Source organism: Sturnus vulgaris, chromosome 8 (assembly GCF_052056855.1).
Source record: "Sturnus vulgaris isolate bStuVul1 chromosome 8, bStuVul1.hap1, whole genome shotgun sequence".
Taxonomy (NCBI): domain Eukaryota; kingdom Metazoa; phylum Chordata; class Aves; order Passeriformes; family Sturnidae; genus Sturnus; species Sturnus vulgaris.
Genome location: NC_142250.1, coordinates 36,191,623 through 36,215,941, shown reverse-complemented (window position 1 = coordinate 36,215,941; position 24,319 = coordinate 36,191,623). Strand labels below are relative to the sequence as shown.

Here is a 24,319-nt window from a genome sequence, read left to right as displayed (position 1 = left end):
ACAGCAAATCTGGGAATTCCATCCCACCCTCCCAGGGAACAATTCCTGCCCAAAAATCCCATCTAAACCCACCCCATTGTCATCTTAAAGCCATTCCCTGTGTCCTGTCCCTCCCCAGCTCTCCTGGAGCCCCTTTAGGCTCTGGAAAGCCACACTGAAGTCACCCCAAAGTTTCTCTTGCCCAGCCTGAACAATCCCAGCTCTCCCAGCCTTTCCTCCATCCCCCTGAACATTTTGGTGCCTCCTCTGGATTCACCCCAGCAGCTCCAGGTCCCTCCCATGCTGGGGACCCCAGGGCTGTCCTGGGTGGGGTCTCTCCAGAGTGGAGCAGAGAGGGAAATAAGATTATTTTCACATTCCCACTGACTTGGTGGAAGTTGAAAGCAGCACTGAACAGAACCCCCAAAGCTGCTCCATTTCCTGCCTTTTAACCTGCAACTCCTCTGATAAATTCATTCCCTCTGGAGGTTCAGACATCAGTGATGGAAAGGAATTGTGAGGATTCAGAGGCACCAGGAACCCTCGTGGAGTAAATACCCGTGGAATGTAAACATTTGGAAAGGTATTTAAAGGTTTACAACTGCAGCTCCCAGGCTGCTTTCACATTTCAACAACTCCACGAGTAAAAACACAAGAGGAAGTAAAACAATCCAGACCATGATTAATCCTGGGGAATTTACAAATATTTGAATTACCAGGAGTTATGGGATTGCCATGGACAACATCACGAATAAACAGGCTGAAACAAGGATCTGAGAGCATTATGGTGTCTCTACTGGAAATATACATTTATTTATGCAAATCCTAATAAAGATTAGCTTGGAAGCCAGAACTAGATGATCCCTTCCAACCCAAACCATTCTGTGGTTTCTATTTATTTAATGCAGTTCAACACCTGGAGTAAATATCAGGGCAAATTTCCAGTAAATGGTACTGCAATTAATGACAGAATATTCTCATTTTCTCATTTCAAGGTAGCAATTTCATGGCAGCAATTTCAGGGTGTTCTTGTAGGAAGTAAAAAAGGCAGCAGTGCTAAAAAATCGACCCATCCAGACAAGGTAAGCACGTTTTAAATAAGAATAAAGCTGGCATTGTAATTCAGCCCATCTTTGAAAAAAAATCAAGGCAGCTCAAATAATGACATGAAATCATTTATACCTGTTCCTTTCAGAATCAAAAGTATCTTTTGGGATCGCTCATCAAATTAGCATGCAAAAGGAAAGCTGAATTTTTTTTTTGGATCTTTTAGTTCTTTCCACAGCCTGTTAAATGGAATTTTCTTTATGTTTCAATCAAAAATCTTGAGTTTTGTATTTTAAAATGCCACATTAGTTCAATGGCTATCACATTTATTAGATAATCCAATTATCCTGGCACTCTTTCTGCAGCAATGTATTTTCAGGGTGCACTTACTTGTCTGTCACACAAAACTCTGCCTCACTGCAAAGTCAGGAAGGCTTTCATGTTTAGGAAAAACAATTTAGTCACCCCAATCATTTCTGAATCATATCACTCAAATTAAGATTTAATTAAAATAGGGATGACCAGATTACTCTTATCCATATTATCAGACTCAAGTTCAACACAATTTGGAGTGAAGCTTTGGAGATGAACAGCACTGATGGCAAAATTCCCTTTGTACTCATGTTATTAAAATTCTGGGAAGTGATAAAAACAACAAGTGACTTCCCCTTCTCAATTCCCATATTCTGACATATTCAACCCAACATTAGTAACTTGTTTTTCTGCAGCTCCAGGTGCCAGACAAGAAGCAAGGACCAAAAACTACTTGATGATACTTCAAACTGATTAATTAGCAAATTTACCCTCGGCTAAAGCTTCATTTCTATTAATAATTTGGTTCTTTTGGGAGCACTGAGCACAGCCACACTCAGATTGTCACTGCTGATGCTGGAGCCCCTTGTTCTGCCTCCCTGAGCTCTGGGAGTGCCCAGGAGGAGCTGCACCCACCCTGCAAAAATCAGATTTTGGAGAAGGCAAATGCTGACACCTCAATGAGCAGCGAATCAAAGACAGGTTTGGGATGGAAAGGCCCCCAAGATTATCCAGTGCCACCCCTGCCATGGCAGGGACACCTCCCACTGTCCCAGCTGCTCCAAGCCCAATGTCCAACCTGGCATTGGGCACTGCCAGGGATCCAGGGGCAGCCACAGCAAATCTGGGAATTCCATCCCAGCCCCTCCCCATCCTCATTTTATTCCCAATATCCCATCCAGATCTCTGCTATTTCCATTTAAATTACTAAAACCAAGAACCAAAACAATCCAAGGGCCCACGAGCCAAGCCTGGCATTTGACTCCTCTCCTTCCCCAGGGGTGTAAAGTTCCCAGGAAGATTAAAAGCAAATAAAGCAACAAATCAGCCTTCTATCAAACCCTGGGTGTCAACAGCAGTGACCTGAACAGTCACCAAAACACGGTCACACTGCTTATATGGGACACCAGGAGCTTCACCTCCCTGGACTGGGCTGCAAGGGACCATAAATCCCATCCCAGGTGCTCCAAACCCCCGTGTCCAACCTGACCTTGGACACTTCCTCAAAAATCCCCAGCTCCCCTCGAAGCCTCCCCTCCCCAGCACTGGCACGTGGCAGGACATGGTTTGGGGAGGGTTTGAAGAAGAAGAAATTCTGCAAACAGAAATGAGGATTAATGTAAGGTGCTGTGGTGGAGGAGGAGATCATCACTCTCAGCTCTGGGAACAACAACTCTCCTGCTCTTCACCTGGCAGGACCTTGCCCAGCACACCTGCACCTCACACCCTGCTCCAGTCTTGGCAGGAGAAAACCCAGGACCCGTGTGAAGGTTCCTCATGGTGTTTAAATCTGCTCCTCCTGTTGTCTTGTTGTAGTGTATAAAACAGAAACCTCTCTGAGTCCCTCAGAGAAAAGAATGTAAGGGTTGAATTAAAGCCTTTAGAGAAATGAAAATATATTAAGCCACAGAGATATGAAGTGTAAGTTATAGTTTTAAGTAAGTAAGAAAATACTTTAAGTGGCTGAAGAGAGGAAAAAGCCCTACAGCCTGGTTTAAAGTATAGAATTGGCATCCTGGTCTGTCCACACCCCCCCAGCTCCCCAGGGGCTGTGCACACCTGGCACCTCCTGCACCTCTGCTCTTTTCCCCTTCCATGGTAAAAAAGAGAAAGTGAAACCCCAACACCACTCACGAGCAAACCCAACCCAGAGGGCAGCTGGCACAACCAGAGCTGTGTTAGTGGGGTCAAAGTCCTGCAAAAACATCCTGGACACAAATCCACCCTGAAGGGAGCAGGGAATTAACAGCAGTGTGTGCACACCAGTGATGCTCCCTCCACATCCCCTCCCAAACTTGCATTTTCTCCATCCTTGGATCAGCTCCTTTGCATGTTGGGGTAAATTAAAAGGGGGATTAAAACACTTTTTTCCCCTCTACAAAAGCAAGCTGGCAGGGCAAAGTCTTGCCTAAATCTGAAATTATTCTGGTGAGTGACACAAAACAAAATCTTTACCTGAGCACAGAAATCCCACAAGAACCAACTCTTATTTCTGCACAGCTCTGATCTTCTTTTCAAAACCCAGAGACAAACAAATGCCCAACAGGGAATATTAAAACACTTTTTTTTCCCCTCTACAAAAGCACCTGGACCTCCCTGCATTCCCATCCCAGCCCCAGGGATCCTTACTGGTTGTTGTGGTTGTTTTGGGCAGTTCAGTTCCATTGGGTGGCAGAGCTTGTGCAAAAATCCAACTAACACAGAGCAGCAGGAGCGAGCAGGAATGTTCCATCCTGGACCTGGAAGAAAGCAAAACAGGAGATAAATTTTCAGGTCAAATCAATATCATGGGGTTTTTTTTGTTTTTTTTTTTCTTCCTCGTGGCAGAAGGAAGCTAAGAGTAAAAGCAATGTTTGCTTGAAATTTAAATTTATTTAAACCCTGGTTTATACTCTCCCATCACCTTAGCACTGAATGTTCAGCTTTGCTGCAAGAAGAAAAAGAAAATACAACTTGTGCACACCAAAAACTCACTAAGGAGATTTAAAATCCAACAACAGAATGGCAACACTCAGCCATGGTTCACACACAGCACCAGAAATCAGGGCAAAAATGCTCCAAAAAAAATTAAAATAATAAATAAATAAAAAAAAAATATATATATAAAAAAATAAAAAAGCCATCTGAGGACACTGAGGAAACAATCCTGGGAGTCATTCCCTGGCATAAGAGGAAAAGTTTTTTTTTACCACCAAGCAGCCCAGTAACACCAGACAGTTTCAAGACTCTTTAACACAGTTTTGAGGTCCCTTATCCCACTTGACTCCTTTATCCACAGGTGAGCTGCTCCATGGATGAATTCCTGGGGGAAATGTTTGTCACACACGTTTCTAAACACAGAATTTCAGGGTCGGTGAGACCAGAAAATAATTTCCAATATGAAGAAAATTGGAGGAAAAGTATGATGAGAACGTGCTGTCTCTTAATTCAGGGAAATTCCAGAAATACTCCAATCTCTCTAAATCAAGGTGGATAATAAATGTTATTATTAATTTGTGGTGCATTTAGCCAATCCCTAATGAACAGATTAATTAGGAGAGGCTCCCATCTCAGCCATTAGACAGTCCTGCTTGATTTAAAAATAATTTTCCCACAACCTTTAGTCTGTGCCTTCCACAAATGGCAGCATTTATCCAGATGGTGGCTCTGCAGCCACTGCTAAAATTCTGTCCCTGGAAATGCTGCTCACCAGAGCTCCCTGTTTCAGGGTAATACATTGAATTTAACAGTGCAATTTCCACAGGGTATTACACAGTCCTGCCTCACAACACACTAAAAAAAACCCAAAAAAACCAGGATTTTGGCAGTCATTAGAATAACCATTAGAAAATCCTGCCTTTCCATGTAGAGTGGGATAATCCACCAGAAATAATTCCTGGATAAGCTCAAATATAGAAAAATCACCCGTGACAACAACTTTCACACCTCCTTTCTGCTGCTCTCCCAGCTGCTACTCAGCCCTGAAATATTCCCAGTCATTCCCAGCCTCCCCAAAGCCTGCTCCTACACCCAGCAGTCAATTCCACCTCAGCACACAGCTGCTATTCCTTGGATACACAGGTGGGAAGCTCAGTTATTATTTTTTTTCACTCATTGTATTAGAGAAAGAAAAAAAAAAAAGTATTATTAGCATCAAAATTTATTTTCTTAATTTTTTTTCCCCAGTCCAGCTTGCTATGAATTTACTCCTTCAATTCCTTCTACTACTATTTCTAATTTAAGCAGACTAAATGTCTTACAATCTAATCCCATTTACAATCCCATTCTTTCCCAATCCCATTCTTGGGTTTAAACAATTAATTGTGTTGAACACCTCACTGCAAACTGTGCCTGGATCATTTTTAGCATTATATAAACGTCCCAAATTAACAATTTATAATTATATTATATTTATAATTAGAAAGCTTGGGACACACAGCAGCACTTCATGGAACTGAAGGGAAGGGAAAGGAAGGAGGATTTGGGAATGTGGAATAAAATAAAAGAATAAAAGTGGAATTAAGAGGGAAGAGGTGCTGAATGCTGGGATGTTTTCCACCCTCAGCAAAGGCTGCTGAAATCCACTGGAATTCCAGGTAACCAATCCTGGCAGGGGCTGATTCTCCAAGGCAGCACTGAGTTTGCTCTCTCATCCTTAAAATACATCCAGCTCCTTAAAAAAAACCCAAAAAAAACCCTCACAGAAGAATTGAAGTTGCTGGAAGGTTTCCAGGAGAGCAGAAAGCGAAAGGAACATCATTGCTTCTCTCCAAATCCCTGTCAGGAGACTTTTCCAGATGCCAATTCCCTGCCAGAACCCCAAATCTGTTCTCTGGGATGTGATAAAGCGTGGCTGGGACACGCTGTGGTGTCCCACAATTTATCACAAATAAACACAGCCACAAAGATGATGCAAATGCTGAGATTTTGGTTTTGGCCAAAGCCTTTTGTATTTCCACCTCCTAAAGAGAGGGGAAGGAAAATTCCAAGGAAATTCAGGAGCTGCAGCAGAGGTGGATGCAAAGGACCAAGAAGAAAACCAGGGAATTAAGACTGGAAATTTAATTGAATTTAAGATCATCAAATCCTGATATTCCCCAGCACTGCCAAGGCCACACTGTCCCTGTCCCCAAGTGCCACATCCACGTGGATTTTAATCCCTCCAGGGATGGGGACTCCAGCACTGCCCTGGGCAGCTGTGCCAGGGCTGGACAAACCTTTCCATGAAGGAATTTTTCCTCATTTCCAATCTAAACTTTCCTGGCACAGCTCAAGGCTTTTTCTCCTCATCCTGTCCCTTCTCTTCCTACTGGGATGGATGGGGAGCTGCAATCCCACAAAAACACCGTGAATTTCATTTTATACATAAATTTATATTTATGGCCTTCACATACAGGCCTACAACAATATCATTTTCTGAATCCCCAAAAAAACCCCACTGCTGCAGGTACAGCAGCAATTCCCACATTTTCCTTACCCACAAAGGCACAAAGTCATGATCCAGCCTGGTAAAACAAGGAGGGAAAAAATAACAACACTCTCCTGGGACAACAGGCAGGGCTCAACAAGGAAGGACAACCACGTGCTACAAAAAGTCTCTTGTTGATAAAAGTGGAAAGGAAAAGATGCAGAGAGAGACAAACTGTGATCACACAGCTCTGCTGCAGGGAAAGTGCTGCCCCTGCTGGAAAAAGAAATAGGAACTGCCTTTAAATATGGTGAATTTATGGACTCATATCCTACTGCACCCAGCCTTTATTCCCTGATAGGCATGGGTCAGCCTCTGCTCCCAGGGAAACAGCAAAGGGACAAGAATTGGCCTCCAAATCTGCCAGGGGAGGCTCAGGGTGGACATGCAGAGGAATTTCTCCATGGAAAGGGTGGCCAAGCATTGGTAGAGGCTGCCCAGGGAGGTTTGGAGTCACCATCCCTGCAGGTGTCCCAGGAATTCCTGGAGGTGGCATTGAGTGCTCTGGGTTGGGGATCAGCCCCAGCTTGGACTGGATGGTTTGGGAAGTTTTTCCCAACCTCAGTGATTCCATGATTCTATTCTGAATGGCTCAGGCACTCCAGGTTTAACCCCATGGATGATTTTTTCTCTATTTTATCACTACTCTGGGACACCTTCCACCATCCCAGGGTTCTCCAAGCCCCATCCAGCCTGGCCTTGGACACTTCCAGGGACCAGGGGCAGCCACAGCTTCCCTATCCAAGGAGTCAAAGCACCTGGAATGTCAAAGAATTCCACAGGGACCAGCTCAGGAATCAGGGCAGCCTGGGACACCTCTGGACAATTCCTCCCAGAGGTGTCATAAGGACAGCCCAGCTCCCCAAAACCTGAATAAATGGCATTATTTCCAGGGATTAATGGATTACCACACATGGCTAATTTCTATTTTGGCCACAGAACTGAATCCTCATCTGACCTGACAGCTCAAGAGTAAAACCTGGGCTTTGAGAAAATAGGCCAGCAACAAAACCTGCATCCTGCCACGTGGCCCTGCTACAGCTCTGGAGTCCTGCTCCTTTTCCTAAGGATGCACCAGCTGCTTCAGAGCAGGTTAAACTGATACCCAGCCCTTGTATCCTCCTAAAGCAGGGAAAAAAAAATAAAAAAAAAATAAAAATAAAAATCAGAGAAACAGCCCAGGTAACGCAGAGGAGAGTGGAGAGACTGTTGGGATTTGTGTTTTTCCCCCAAAACTTTCAAATCCCAGAGCTCAGGTCCTGCCCCAGACTCTCAGTGCTATAAAAGTCACATTTCCAAGGATAAGCACCATCAATTCAGAAAACAAAATTAAAAATGAGACACAAAAGCCTTGTCACCGTAGGCTGACAAAGACACAGCCACACCAAGACCAAGTACCTACCCCAAAAATTTGGTAGTTTATTTTTAAAAACCAACAAAAACACCACAAAGGGAATGAGGAGACACAGCCACCCTCTCTCTTTGCTCTCTTCCTGCTTTCCACCCACAAACCCCAACACTCTGCTGGTCCCTGTAAGGATTCCCAGAGCAGCTGTGGCTGCCCCATGCCTGGAATTGTCCCAAGCCCGGCTGGACAGGGCTGGGAGCAGCCTGGGACAGTGGGAGGTGTCCCTGCCCAGGGATGGAATGGGTTGGGCTCTAAGGCTCCTTCCAGCCCAAACCATTCTGGGATTCCCTGATAAGGATCTCCAGCCCCAGTGCCTGTTTTCCCAGCTGCCTGTGGGTTCCCCTACCTGGAGCAGGTGAGCTGGCACAGCAGCTCCTTCTTGGCTGGAATCCCAGGCACCAGGAGCTGCTCCCAACTTCCAGTTGGGCTGATTGCAGCTGTTTTCTTTTTCCTGAAGCTCTGGCTTCAAAAAAAAAAAAAAAAAAAAAAAAAAAAGCCAGGGACTGTGTCTGACCCATCCCAGGCAGTGCCAGGTTACAGTTTAACTGGAATTGCTCTCCCATGACCTCATTCTTAGTTAGGGCTTAATTGCCCCATTATGTCATCAGGGTAAGCAATCAATGCTGCAGCATTCCTAAGAAAACTGATCACTTGAATTACGTGTTTACAAAAGAACTGGGAAGAGAAGTGCTCCTCCCTTCTCCAAAGGGATGGGAAATTAGGAACTTGCATCAAGATGGAATTAGGGAATCAAGGAATCCCAGACTGATTTGGGCTGGAAGAGACCCTAAAGCCCATCCCATCCCATCCCTGCCATGGACAGGGACACCTCCCACTATCCCAGCTCATTCCAAGCCCTGTCCAGCTGCAGTTAAACCCTCCATCCATTCCTCGTTTTCCCAAGGAAAATGGACAAACAGCTCTGGGAAGTGCCAAGTCCCACAGACGCCTCTGATCCCAGACCCTTCCCATCCCCATCCCCGGACTGGGATTGCTGCCCTGAGCTCACCAGGGACACCCCATCCTCCACGGGCCATCAGCTGCAATCAGCTTTCCAGAATTCCCCCTCCTTGGGGAAACCATTCCATAATAATCTGTTACTTGAGTTAGACATGAAACCCCAAATCCAATTTCCAGAAGTTTGATCAATTCCCGTGTTTTGGTATTGCTTTAACAAACCCAAAGAGATTGAGTTTTCATTTTCTTATTTTTGAATCCTTGTCATTCTTCCTTCTTAGACTCAGGATATCCTAAAATCCAGAGGGGGAAAAAAAAAAGAATGGAGTTTGTGGAGATGTTTGTGCACATTCAGTGCAGCCCAGCAAGAAAGTCAAGAAGGGACCTCTCCATCTGGAAAACATTCCTCAAAATTCAGCCACGTGATAAATAATAAAACACTCTGTGATGAGCATTAAATTTCACCACAAATCCCATAATTTTTTAATGGGACTGTTTACAGCACACTCAGTGTTGGGGTTATTGTAGAAATAAAAACCAGGCAAGCTTTGTTTCCAACTCTGTCAGAAACAACAAGGGAATTTAAGGGACAAATACTTAATTTTATAATGATCTATAATTTAATGTAACTGCCCACAAAATTATATCTGACTGTAAAAACTCCTCATGTATTCTATACAAATACCCTCGGTAAAGATCATTTCAAAGAGATGGCAATAATTAGATTAAAAAATTACAAATCAGAATAATCATTTACACATAAGAGACCAAGCAAGGCAAAGCACCAATTAACTGAATAAAATCAATTTCCATTTGGAATAATCAAGCTTGATAGACTGTCTCACTTATTTAGTCACTTTGTGTCTGATTCAGGTGGACAAATTATTATATTTGCTTTGATTTCCATAGAAGAAGAAAGAGGTCAGCAGATGTGGCAAATCCATTATTTGTTAAAAAAAAAAAAAATATTTAAAGAGAAATACCTGAATGCAGACAAGAATTACCTCTTTTGTAACACTCATCTTTAAATTCTACCCAGTTCAGCTATTTCTGTGTGTCTTTCCCAGCATCCTGAATTCTCCAAACCCAGCCTATCATGGAGAACACGAGTTCCAATCCATTTCAATTAGCAAGGCTGGGATCTCCTGGGAATATAAATCACGGGTTGTCACCGGCAGATTAAGCACTGCATTAACAGGGCTGCTGCAGCCAGGATTAGCTGACACTGGTGGTGACATGCCACCCTTACAAAGTGACTTTCTCACCTGAAAAGTGATTCGTGGGGGGCGGATTTTTCAATCAATGGGGTTTCTACAAATGCACCCCGGAGGGGATGGGCTGGAGCTTCAAGGGTCCCTTCCAACCCCAATTCCTCCGTGGTCACCAGGAGGCAGCAGCACTGAGGGTGACAGTGCTTTTCTTTTATTTCCTCCTCTTCTTTGCTCACCAGGTTTACTCAAAGCAGTTGTGTTGATATTCTGTGACGTAAACTGAATTAAAACCAGGAGCATCATATAAAATTATACAATAAATTATAAATTAGATATAAAATTAAGGCTCTGCAGCTTTAATTTGGGAAAATATACATTGCCTGCTCATATATTGCATATCTGGCTTATCTGCAACCCCACAATTCTGTGAATTAAGGGAAAAAAAAAAAAGAAAAAAAATGAGAGATTTCTTTTCCATGCCTGAGTGGCTCTGAATGAAGCAATGCAAGGGCTGTGAAGATATTGGGATATTGTATCTGAAACTACACAGGTCAGCCTTGGAATAGGCAGCTGTCAGATCAAAGAACTCCATCACAGAATCATGGAAACTTTTAGGTTGGAAACTCTCTGAGATAGAGTCCAACCATTCCCAGCACTGCCAAGGCCACCAGTGCCCCATGTCCCCAGGTGCCACATCCACATGGATTTTAAATCCCTCCAGGGATGGGGACTCCAGCACTGCCCTGGGCAGCTGTGCCAGGGCTGGACAAACCTTTCCATGGAGGAATTTTCCCAAAAATCCACCCTGAGCTCCCCTGGCCCACCCTGAGGCCGTTCCCTCTCCTCCTGTCCCTGTTCCCAGATCCCAAATCCCCCCGGCTGTCCCCTCCTGTCAGAGCCACAAGGGCCCCCCTGAGCCTCCTTTTCTCCAGCCTGAGCCCCTTCCCAGCTCCCTCAGGAATTCTCCAGCCCCTTCCCAGCTCTGCTCCCTTCCCTGGATGTGCTCCATGTCCTTCTTGTCACAAGGAGCCCAAACTGCCCCCCCAGGATTCCAGGGGTGATTTCCTCAGTGTCCAGCACAGGGTGTCCACGTTAGGAAAAGTGCACACAAAAAAAAAATGGAATGAGCTGCTTGAGAGAGAGAGAGAAAAAAAAAACATTTTCAAAGTCAAAGCTGTTTTCATGCTGCAATAAAAGAGGTCAGGATGACTAATGCATTCTCTCACAGATGTACATTTGCCCTCCAACACTTTTTGGAGACTTCTTTAGCCCATTTTTGCACTTTTCCTGACCAGCTTTTGCAGGAAATATCCTGCAAAAACTCAGCAGGTGCATTTCTGAAGTGATCATACAATTCCAAAGTCAACACTGTGAGGACACTATTTCACTGTTTCCTATGTGATGTATACAAAATGGTTTAAATATTCCCAAAAATCTCAACACATTTCCTATAATTCCCTCTGTTATGAAAGACAACCCCAAATACAAATAAGTAGATTAATTTTAAGTCCCCTAATCATGTATTTTTTAAAGTTTCATCTGTGTTGCGTCATGAACTGAGGCTTTAATCATTAAAGGTGATAAAATAACTCCTACCTAAAGTGAAGTTGTAAAGTCCCATGATTTCAGCGTAATTAATTAAATGAGTCATGTTTTATTTAGGTGCTTACACAAGTGCAAGAGGATTAATTCTAAATAAAACCAACAGAGCTGTAAAATGCTTGTTTGGAAAAGGTCCTTGACAAGTCCCCGAGGGCAATTCCTCACCCCAGGCTGGACCTATCCCATGCCTGGAAATTTGGTTTGAACTGCTCATCCAAATCTCCATTTCTCCAGCATCCCTGTCAGGGGCTGGCCTCTGCCCCCTCAGCCATCATCACCTCCCAAAGCCAGGGATGGCTCCAGCTGTTCCCAGATCACAGCTTCCAGAGGCCACCCCACTTTGAAAACACCCAACTCCAACTCAAAGCTGCTTTGTCCTGTCCTTGTCACAGCCCTGCCCTTGTCACCACGTGCCTCTGGCAGCTTGGGGTGCCCATTCCCTGCTCATCCCAGGCAGGGCAGGAGCCTTTCCATCACCCTTTGCTGATGAGGAGAGCGAACCCAGCACTTCTCCATCTGTTCCTTCACCCACCTCCAGCCTTCTCAAGAGCAGGAACGTTTCCCTTGGGGACACACAAACCCAACCACGCTTGGCCATCTCGTGAAGGTGCAGCACAACAGCTCCACACACCCAGAAATCTTTTCAGAAACCACAAAATTCGTGAGAAGTTGATTGTTCTCCTTTCAGTGCCACAGAGGATTTCCTTTGCTGGTTGAGGCACTGCTGGGCACCACAGTGAGGACACAAAGTGCAGCTCAGAGGGGACAGCTCCTGGCTGCAGTGACAGCCTTGCTCTGAAATGCCAGCCCCGAGCCCAAAATTCACTGCACAACACCTTCAGCCAGAGCAGAACAGCCACAAACTGGGAAGCAGGACAGCAAATCCCAGAGCTGGATGCCAGCATCCCTCCAGCAGCTCCCAGTGTCCCCAACCAAGCTCGGTGTCACATGCCAGCTGCCAGCAGGTGACTCCACACACGGGTGCCATTCTCACCCAGCTGCTGCCACGCAAAACAAAACCTCCTGGTAAAGCATTCCTGCAGCTCCAGAATGTTTCTGCAGCTCCAGGAGGGGCTGACTTAGCTGCCTGCAGGATTTAAATCCTCCTATTTCTGCAGGTTCATGTAATCAATCCCCTGAGGTAAATCTCTGTTCTATGACATTTTTGCAGGAAGAACTGACTCTTTTCAGTTTGTGGGGTTTTTTTTTTTACTTCTCCCCTGCAGCTGGGCTTGGACTTATTCCCATTTTTTGGCCATTTCACCATTTCCTCATCGCTGCCATTCGGGGTTGCGGCAGCAGCGCTTCTGCAATGCGGGGCTGAGCGCCTGCAATTAAAAACTTGCTCTCAATTAGCAAAACGACTTGGGGAGAGCCATGGCACCTCCTGTACCTGCTGCTGATGTGTGCAAGAGTTAACAGAAGGTTTCATTAGCGCTATCAGCAGCCAGCCACGCAGTTTTATATATAGCAAAGCTTATCATGAGCGAGGAGCCAGCCCGCCCTGGCCCCCCTTCCCCAGCAGGGTTTGAGGAACATCTGACTAAGCCCAGCTTTTGGAGCCTACAAAGAGGAGCCAATCTATTCAAAAAGAGTGTGGCAGAAAAAGCCTGGCTGATTTTGGGCACAGGAGGTTTATAAATCGCCTGGGCTCTCGTTGGTAACCCCAGCTCGCTCTGTCAATCCCTACCCCCGAATCACTGGGAATTCGAGATCAGAGGCAAAAACCTAAAAGACACTCGAAAGTTTCGAGACAAGAGGCTCAGCACAGACAAAACTCTATCGAGATAATGAGTCCCAGCGTGAAAGGGGTGAGTGTGGGGGCTGCTGCCCAAGGTCAGTGGCAGGGACAGCGGTGGCACAGCAGGATGTCACTGCTGAGGCAGGAGGAAGCCCCAGGCTCTGGCCACTGTCATTGTCCCCACAGCGAAAGGAAGTGGTTGTGACTCCGGGGCTGGTGGTGGCAGCTGTGACACCCAACCATGGCTGTCACCTCCACACCCCCCGCTGCTGTCACTGTCCCCAGGGTGACACAGCCCTGGTTAAGGGATGCCCAAGCTGTGAGAGACTGAGCTACAATGAAGGCACTGAGGGGTTTTATGTAGAAAATGAAGGAAAAAAAAATCACTGGATTATTTTCCAAGTACTTGTGGTCTATCAGGTCTATGGCACAGCCATCTCATACTCCTGTTCCACATCCAAAAGTGTCTCTTGCTGTATATTCACTGTCCATCCTCTGTGTCTCATTTCAGTTGAGAAAGGTCTCTGCAGAAAGGCTCTACTTTGAATTATTTACTATTTCTCCTGCAAGCTCAGCAAAGGACTGAAGTCATTAACATGGAGAAGGAAAAGAGACTCATCAGACTAATCAGGGCACTAATTAAATAATTCAACATTGACCAGCAACAAAGCTCCAGGATTTGCTTAGAAAATCTGAGAGGAACAAACATTTCAGATAAAAACCACTTTGACTGGTTTTAACATCTCATCAATATATTTTATAATACTAAAGAGCTGCCCATACCCCAAATTAATGACATTTTACTGAACAGGGATGGGGAACTTTTCAAGCCCAAGTAAAAACCTGCAGTTCTATTTTCCCAAGTTTCCAGCACCCCCCTGTCCCAACAGGCCTGCTGAAGTCACAAATTAGGGTCACCTTTCCCCGTGCACCGTCAGCAAATCAATCTGGGCTGCTTTTCAAGCAGGGCTCACACATAAATTAGGCAGTGTGCCATTGATTCGCACGAGAAACCCTTGAGCAGTGGAGTGAAACACCAATAAAAATCTTACAATTAACTTGAGAAGTTGCCTTTGGTTCCGTCCCAGCGGCCCTTCTGCTCCTCAGCTGCACAAAATGTGTCCTCACACAGATGCTCCCTTGTAATGGCTCTGGATGAATGTTTCAAATTGCTCCTTGAACACAAAAACTAATTACAGCCAAGGGGAAATACTCACAGAAGAGTTTTATGCTGCATCATGGCCAGACTGAACGCTTGTGTTTCAGCAGCAGTTTCATTTTGGAGGAGAGAAGGGGAGGAAGGGAAAAGCAAAAGCAGAAGTGTGCCTTGCCTGACTGTTCAGAGACAGAAAAGGAGAACACACAACTGGATGTGCGAGAATTCACTCCAGCACGTCAAGAGGTGCAACACAGGAAGGAAGGAAGGAAGGAAGGAGGGAGGGCAGCAGGGCTGTGGCTTAAAGTTTTCAGCAGAGCAGGTTGGAAAGCTCACAGGTGTATCCAGAGTCCAGCACGGCTCTGCCCTGCAGAAATCTCAACCCAAACCGTGAAAGGAGTGCTCGGCTTGAATGATGGATTTAAGTGTGCATGGGGAGCTGTCACACTGCTGCTGGTGCCAGCATCACTCATAAACACGTGCAGAGGCACCAGCTCACTCCTGACTGTCCTGAGCTCCTCCACACCAGGTCCTTGCAGACACAGAGCCCCACAGGCAGGGACCAGCACCAGGGACACCCCGCAGGGATGATACCTGGGAAGAAAAGTGAAGCAGCAGAGCCTTTGGCACGTTCTTCAGAGTCAAATCCATTGCTTGGCCAGATTTAAAGCTAGAAGGAACTTCTCAGTGATGAAGATGGAAATGGAGGCTGACAATATGAAAGTTAACAGCAAAAGTTTTCCTTGGCTGGTCAGTTTGCTGGTGGGATGGGTCAGGAATTCCAGCTCCATTGCAGAGCTGCTCAGATCTCCAGGGAACCAAGCCTTCCCCCTCTCTGCTTTGTGTCCTTCGTGGAGTTAACATGTCTCATGTGTCCCTTGAGTTGCAAAACTTCTTGCTTTTAAGCCTTCAGCTGCTTCCCAAGCACAGCAATAGAGATTTTTAGCTGTGTGACTGGAGAAGTGGTGATGGCTTCAAGGTTTCTAATTCCTCTCCTCACCTCCTCCAGCAGCTTCCCTGGGCATGGAGCTGCCAAGACTGAAAGGAAAAAGTTTCTGATGATTTTTAAGGAAAAAGCTTTTGATGATACAGTGCTGAGGCCCTGGCACAGGCTGCCCAGAGAAGCTGTGGCTGCCCCATCCCTGAAGTGCCCAAGGCCAGGTCGGGCAGGATTGGAGCAGGTAATTTGATGATTTAAATTGGGAAGAGCTCTGAGATGATTCTGTGAGTCCATGTGCCTGCTCACTGTGGGGGACTGGATTAGGTGGCCTTGAAAGGTCCCTTCCAGCCCAAACTGTCCCATGTTTCTGTGGATCCTGCTGCTCCCAGCACACACAGAGCAGCTGCTCTGGAGCACAAAGGGTTTGCTGGAAGGAGGTTTTGCACATTCTCATTCCTTTTGTCTCCTATGCCAACACACCCGCACATCACCCTGCAAGCCAGAGGGAGGAGCAAGGAAAACTCCCTTTTCCCTGGAATCCGAACCAGTTTAATGCTCACACGGACAGGCACAGCCCAACCCAACCCACGGCTGAGCCAGCAAAACTGGGGTGCCAAAGCAGGGATGGGCAAGGGACAGCAGAGCAGCAGCAGTGACAACAGGGCAGGACCCTCCCTGGGGTGTGGAGATGGGACAGCAGTGTCACAGCTCTGCTTCCAGGGTTTGTCAGCTCTGTCAGGTGACATCTTGGTGTCAGACAATCTCCTCTTCCAACTGCAGTAACACCTTACACACCTTATTCCCCAAGGCCTCCACCCCAGCTTCTCCCCTTTCTTTAAGCTCAGAGTATTTTCCACAGCCATGCTGAATCTTTTTCTCAGCCCCTGTTAGGACCTGGCCCATGTGGCTCATCCACATCCCAAGCTGGCAGCCAGGCAGGAGTGACTGTCACCAAACACTCCCCCCCAAACCATCCCAGGAAAATCCCCCTCTCTGGAGGAGTTTGGATACAGCTCCCTCACACTGAGCCAGCTGTATCCACACACTGACAAAAACATCAACCAGAATCTTTCCAAACACGATCAAAGTCACTTTGGGGATTATTTTAAAAGCCAAACCAGCAGTCCTTGATGTCCCTGATGACATGAGGTGAGCACAGGACCCCCCTTGCTCTGGGCATGCCAGGGGCTCTCAGGAAGCATCAGCTTCAAACCAGCACACATTCAAGTTTACACCAGGAAAAAAAATCCATAGTCTCTGTACCCTTTTCCCCCTGCAGCTTCCACTTAGGAAATGTGTATTTATTTATGTGTATTTCTATACATGTAGAACTCCCTCTCCAATTTTTTTACAAAGCAACCCTAAAACTCCAACTAACAAAAGCCACTCCAGAACGTTTATCCCCCACAAAGTCTCCAGGGAGCAGCAGCAGTCACAGCAAAAAGGTTCCTGACACTGCAGCCACGTTCTCCTGGAGCAAACCTGGCTTTTCCAAGCCCTTCCCACTGACCAGCAGGGAAATTAAACGAGTACAAAACAATTACAAAGCTAATGAAGCAAACGCTGCCAGATGTTGAACAACGCCCCAGCTGATTGCAGGGAACACCTGTTCCCTGCCTGGGGCTGTATCCCCACAGCAGCACATGGAAATGTGAGCAGGGATTCCAGGGCAACATCTGCTTTTCCACGAGTTGCTGGCTGAGCATTCATCAAAAGGATGATATTCCAATTATTTATTTGGAATGGCTGCTCTGGGCACAGACAGCAGCTCCCTGCTCCTGCAGCAACAGCCTGGCCCGTGGTACAGATTTAGCATCTGCCACCAGTGCTTGCTATTCCTCTTTTCCTCTGACATTCCCAAAGTTAACAGATATATATATATATTTACTCCCCAGAACTAAACTTATGGCATCAACAGCACCAGCTTTAATTCTAAATCTAGCTCTGGGACATGAAATGCATCTGATTTTCTCATCCATTATTAAGTCCCAGGCATGCTAATAAGGCATTTATCTCCAAAAAAGATCATTACCCATGCGGATTTCTAGGGATAGTCAAGTTCTTTACAGCCTGGAGTCTCAGGACATAAATAGAAACTGCATTTACTATTGAAATTAAACCAGCAAGCGTGAGAGTTATTAGAAAAGTCAAAGTCAAGCCTGCAGCTTGTGCAGGCAGCTCTGGGAGCCTGCATCAAATCCTAGGGATGCAGGCACTGCAACCTGCCCCAGAAACTGCAGGAATGCTGAGTGCCTGCATCCCTGGAATTCCCCTGCATCCCTGGAATTCCCCTCATTGCAGCTTCACAAACACTGCTGAAAGCAGGAACACAGCCGTTGGTCTGCACTGAGAAAATCAAATCCCCCCATGAATAAACCATCTGCAACTTTTCATGCATAACACAAGGTTACAGTTTCCTGGCAGGAGAGAGATTTTTCTTTGCTCGAATCTGGAAAAGAATTCCTATCATAAAAGAGGAACAGCATCAACAACAAAACCCCGAGAGGAAAATGCTGACACATGCTGGAAAAGCCACTGGAGAGAAAAATTACTTTAGTAACAACGCTTCTGCAGAAGTTGGGGGAGAAAAAATGCAGAAAGAACTGCCACCCCCTCCTGAAATTTAGATTTTGAGGGCACTCACCACACCTCTAGGGGACTGCATTAAATTTTCCATCATTTCAGCTCAGACCACTCTTAGGCTGGGAAAATTCAAGAAAACCCAATAAAACAGTGTCAGTCTGAGCTGAGTTTTTGGAGCAGCTTTTAAAGTCTGAAGACTTCTCAAACTTTTAGCTTGCCCTGGATTTGGAGAAATTGAACTAAATTGAAAGAGAAAACCAAATTACTGTCAGCATTTTGGAGATGAATCCTACCTGAGCCGTGTGGTGCTGGGAGACAAAGCAGCCAGAAATCAGCTGGAAAAGGGAAGAGTGAGGGGAAGGGCTGGAAGGCAGGACTTAAATGTTGGAATCTCCATTTAAAACACCTGCACTCCATTGAAAATTAATGATGGTGGCCATATTCTCCAACTTAAATGTTGGAATCTCCATTTAAAACACCTGCACTCCATTCACTCTTTAGCATAAACTACATGATACCAACAATAAGCTTTAAAAATAGCTTTTATATTCGGCTCAGAAAAATCAACAAAGCATTTCTCAAGTTTTAGTTGGTGCCACTTCTGGCAAAATTAAGGTTAAAAATCGAACTGAAAATTTTAAAATGTTGCTCAGTATCACCTGCAAATCCCGTGACAGCTGAACACAATTTCAGATAAACGATTCTGACACCAGAGATAGAGCTGGGCTAAAATCTACCCGGAAAAGACAACGATCCCTGATGGCTGCACTGATAACAGAGCCAGAGCTGCACAAAACACTGGCAGCTCCAGCAGCAGGGATGTCCCTTCCCTGTGCCCACCTCCCCTGCCATCCATCAGCAGCAACATCTCACTTGCACAGCCCTGAGAGCTGACACATTCACGGCCATTCCTTCAAGCAGTGACATTCATATTGCAAAGGCTCCCGGTGGGTTTGAAAAAAAATGATTTGTCACCTTTTCAGATCCCGGCTGGAAATGGGGGCTCTTCCCACAGCTCCCACCAAAACCGACTCAGGTTTCCACTTGGGGGAATGGTTCTCACTGCCACAGGGCAGGGCTGGATGGGATTTGGGGCAGGAATTGTTCCCTGGCAGGGTGGGGATGGAATTCCCAGCTTTGCTGTGGCTGCCCCTGGATCCCTGGCAGTGCCCAAGGCCAGGTTGGACATTGGGACAGTGGGAGGTGTCCCTGCCATGGCAGGGGTGGCACTGGATGGGAATTTAAGCTCCTTCCAACCCAAACCATCCTGGGATTTTATCATTCTCTGTGGTGAATCCAAAATCTGAGCATGTCTCAGGCACAGCCCCTCTGTTCCCTGTCCCACCCCTGGATTGCACCTCAGCCTGAAGGTGCCCTGATCAAACAGGAAGAATTCATGTGGGGGATAAAAAAAACCCAAAAGCAAACAGATCAAACTCCCCAATAAAAGAACACCCCCCCCCCCCCCCAACGAGCCATTAACCACCTCCCTAGTTCTTTTTTTGGGACCATGTAACTAATCCAGATAGAAATCCAGTAAATTATAGCAGTAACACGTCCAAAATACAGAATGAAAGTTTGGGACATGTGGCAAAGACCATCAAAATGAGATTTTTAAAAACCCAAACAACGAAAACCTGGGGAAAAAAAAAAAAAAAAGACTCTCCAGTGACTCCTCTTGCCCCACTGAGTTTCTTGGTGTTAATTCCCAACTCCAAGTCTGGCCCTTTGCCCTCCCAGGCTTTCCCATGCAAACCTCATCTCTGCCAATCCAGGGCTGTGCTCTCTGGCCTTGAAATACAGCAATTTTCTCACAAACAAGCCTTCCAGTTCCATGGTTTTTCATTATTCTATATACAGGAAATGGCTCAATACAAAAGTGAAGGCTCCCAGTTAGATATAATTTTGTTTAGTCCACCACCAAGCAAACCATTGCTCTGGCTGGGTAATAGAATTGCTATTGCTTCCAAAATACTGCAGAATTGCCTTTTTTCCCTATTAAAAGTTCTCTCTAGTTTTGTGATTATATTTGATACAGAGAAATGACAGGCATCCCATTATTTTTCTGATTCCAGGAGTTTCTGGAGCAACAGCTCGTCAGGTTCTTCAACAATGGCAGCTGAAAAAAAAATCCTTTAATTTCCACATCGAGCCCCCTGCTGAGGAATCTGGTGTTGCACATCCACTCTCAGCAGAGGTACAGCCATCCTTTGCAATGACAAGGATGAAAAAGGGAATTTCCCTCCAGAATAAACACAGGGGTGGCATTTCCATTATCCTGTTGTCACAAAAAGCAGGATCAAAGTGATGAAAAACAAGCAGAGCCACACGTCACACTGAGGCCCTGAGAACAGCTAAGGTGCCATCTATTTTGATGTTATTTTATTAATAATAACCCAAACTTATTTTCTTAGCGATTAAAAAAGCTGAAAGACCAATGATTTTGTGCTGCTGTTCTCAAGCAAGACCTATCTGATCAATAAATACCGAATTAGAGCATTTTAATATCTTTTTAAAAATGTATTTTGAAGAAAAAGTGTCCCAGGCCAGGTGGGATGGGGCTTGGAGCAGCCTGGGACAGTGCAAGGTGTCCCTGCCATGGCAGGGGTGGGGATGGATGATTTCAAGGTCCCTTCCCACCCAAACCATTCCATGATTTAATGGAGAAATTCCAAGTGTGTATCGATGCCTCTGCCCATCTTACACTGAGCCTTAAACTCTGTTATTTAGTAAAATATTTCCATTCTCAGCTGTGAGACAAACTCAGAGAAATCCATTTGCCTTCAGTAATTAAATTGCCCCAACGCTGCAGACTTCAGGCAGAAAAAGGCTGAAGCATCAAGAAACACACAGGGAGTTCTTCCCTAACTTCTATCTCATGTCTTGTTTTCTCCTTCTGAATGAAAACATAAATTTCATTACTGGAACATGATTTAACTTGGGTTTTTTTTTCCTATCTGAAAACTCAGTAATCACCACCTGAGCATCCCAGCTGTCACTGACAACAGCCCCAGGCTCTGATCTGCAGGAACTGAACAATTAGTAATTAATTAGAACAAAGCTGAGTAGTACAACACAAGCTGTATTGCCAGCTATAGTTATTAGAGTTGCAAAAATGAGGGTTGGGCCTCCTGCTATGTGTGAGCACAGCAAGCTCATGGTTTCTTCAGCAACTTCATAGAAAACTTCCCATAAAAATGTGATTTTTTTTTCCTTTTTCTCCTTGATGTGACAGCACAAAACTTCTGTCCCCAAAAATCCTCCTCTTCTCCACAGCTCTGCAGGATGACAGGATGCCTTGTGACAGGGGGAGTTTCTGCCTTGCCCAGTCCTCTGCTCCTTTCCACTCTGTTCTCTCTCTGAAAAAAAAAGTTCTTCTGCCTCCAAAATAAACCTCTGATCATCCCTGGTGTCTGCAAAATTGCTCACAGAGAGTAAAATTGGACGAAACTGTTCTTTAATTTAATTTTCATTCTTTTTTCACAGAGAGTAAAATTTGACCAAACTGTTCCTGAATTTGATTTTCATCCTCACAAATTCTTTACTAACACCCTAAAGCCACGCCCTGTGTGACAAAGAACAGGCAAGGATGGAGTCCCCAGCTGATATCTCAATTTTTGAGTGCTGTGATTGTGCAGAAGAAACAAGGATTTTACACACACACACACCCCCACACCAACCACTGCTCTGCCTCCCTCTGCAGGGAACTCCCTGATCACCATTTCTCCCCCAAAGCACCAGCAGCAGCCTCAGGGGTCTCTGGGGATGGGCAGGTAACAGGAGCAGTGCAGATAAAGGCTGGCAGGCAGCTGCAAGGGAGTTCAAGTGGAAAAAAAAAAAACTAAAATACACCCCAGAGAGGTCTTTTGCAGCCACTTTAGTGCATTAGAGATGCCACTTACAAATGTGAGAACAGCAGAAAACAAGAAGTCTCTGTTCACAGTGTGGAGAAATTATTGACAGTGTGGCACAAATAATGAAAAATGTTCCTGTACCTGGCGCTTTTGAGTGTTAAGGGAATTTGAATTGTTACAGCCACAAAATCGCCAAAATATTCATGAAAAACTAATGAAAAGTATGATATCAGTCCAACATCAGCTCAGATCTGTTCCATTCCTTCACACTAATTCCCATTAAAACATACAAACAATCAAACTAGTGATAAACTGAAACTGTGCCATAAACACAGAATAAAGCACAAAAATTCCGTGCCAGTTTATTGGGTCCTGTAACTTTGGAGATCTCCAAGCCTGCTGCTGAGAGGATTGAGATTAAGATTAAAACCCTCCTTTAAAGGAGTGGTTCTCAGATAAACACATATTTAGGTCAATGATTTGCCTGCCTTCCCCAAAATCTGTGCCACTGACTCCAAACACAGGAATCTCTCTGTGGTGGAGCTGCTGCATCTTGGGAGAATCTGGAGCATCAGATCAGGCAGCATTGATTTACTCCTGATGGCTTTGCTAAATAACTGCAGCAGGATTTTCCTTTCTTCAGTCACACCAAAATATAAACAACTTTCAGTATTGAAATAGGTTTTCTGGTCAGCTTTGAGAGTTGAAAACCTTAAAGGAAATAGAATCCTAAAATGGTTTGGGCTGGAGGGGGTGTTCAGGATTACCTGGTTCCACCCCTGCCATGGCAGGGACACCTCCCACTGTCCCCAGTGTCCAACCTGGCCTTGGGCACTGCCAGGGATCCAGGGGCAGCCACAGCAAATCTGGGCACCCTGTGCCAGATCCTCCCCATTTCTTCTCAATATCTCACCTAAATTTCCCCTCTTTCATCTTGAGCCTGTTACTCCTTGCCCTATCACTACAATTCCTGAGGAAAAGTCTCTCCCTGATTTCCTTGTGCTCCCACCAGATCCTGGCAAGTTCTGTGAGGTTTCCATACAACCCAGGCTGACCACAACCATGCACATCACTCCCTGCTGCCCAAAGCCACACATTTGGGCCATAAATGTGTTTGGGAGATCTGGTTTGGTACCAGGGACCTCACAGCTGTGGAAATACTCTCAGAAAACCATGAGATAACTGCACAAGCTCTTCCAGGTTCATATTCTCTGGCTAATCAGAGAAGTTTCATCTATTTTAGGCCTCTTTTCAAAATGTTGATTTGTCACTTCTTACTTGAACCATTCAGCGTTTCAGCCAATGAGGTTACACCTCCATAAAGCAGAAAATTGTGCCCAGGGATGCAAATGGTCTGAAAGGCATCAAATCTATTGCCAAGAAAGCCAGGAAGGGCCATCAGGAATATTTGCATACACACAGCCAAACCTGAAATGCCAAACCATTTCTGCAAGAGCTCCTGATAAAAAAACATTAGGTTTAAAATACTAACATAGGACACAGGGTTAAAGCCAAATCTGAGTTAGTCCTGCTTTCCCAAGCCGGGTCCTAGAGCAGATTTCAATGTGCAGGGACATCCTAAATCCCCCAGAGCAGGATTTAGCACATTCCCATCGGGATTCTCCAAGTTCCTGCAGGTCCAGGTCTACCAAATTCACCAGCCCTCCCAGTCTGGTGCTGGCAAACTGGTCCTGCTCCAGTACCCTCGCTCAGGATCCAGGGATTTGAGCAGGGCAGGAGAACAGCTTGGAAAACTTCTGTACAACCTCCAAACCTACAAATGACTTCCACTGCTGCCCACACATTCTATAGTCAGATTCAGCAGCTCAGAAACTCGTGGAGAGGGAGCTTTTCTTGCCCCAGAGAAGAGGAGAGAAAGATAAATTAAATACCAGCACTATATTTAGAAAATAAACTCTTTCCGCCGCAGTTCTAATTCGCCGAGTGTCACAACATTTTGAGTTTCCTTGGAAATATTATCTGCAAGGGGAGAAAAAAAACCACATTTAAACCTGGCACATTCTCACATTCCCAGCTGCAGCAGGGGACAGCTCAAAAACCCTTCCCAGGAAAACATGGCACAAGGATTCAGTGTCAGTCACTGCTCCTGCCCCTGGGCTGCTCCACCCCTGCATCCCTGACACTCCATCCACGCATTTCCCAACTCCCACCTCTTACTATTCCTAGCCCCACTAAACTGACAGATTTTTGGGTTTAGGTTGGTTTATTTGCATTATGAAAGGGAAAAAAAAATATATATATTTTTATTCTCAGTGAGCAGCAGAGTGAAGGTTGGGAGATGCTGAATGGCCTCCTTTGATGTGAGAGGTTTACACTTGACCTTCTGTTTTCCTTCCTGGAT

General features: G+C 45.5%; 1 protein-coding gene across 6 annotated transcripts in view; it reads right to left on the bottom strand.

The window, feature by feature from the left end:
• The window catches only part of PTPRE (protein tyrosine phosphatase receptor type E), a 93,859-nt gene that overhangs the window by 29,100 nt on the left and 40,440 nt on the right, over window positions 1–24,319 (bottom strand). For 4 of the 6 annotated variants that reach the window (XM_088169449.1, XM_088169447.1, XM_088169448.1 and 1 more), the window contains exon 2: window positions 3,688–3,797. In XM_088169449.1, coding sequence (XP_088025575.1) covers window positions 3,688–3,790 — 103 coding nt within the window. In that variant the 5' untranslated portion in view covers window positions 3,791–3,797. Of the gene's footprint in view, window positions 1–3,687; window positions 3,798–8,259; window positions 8,364–14,476; window positions 14,613–24,319 lie in introns of those variants that run through there. The other 2 variants (XM_088169451.1, XM_088169452.1) reach the window with 2 other exon arrangements.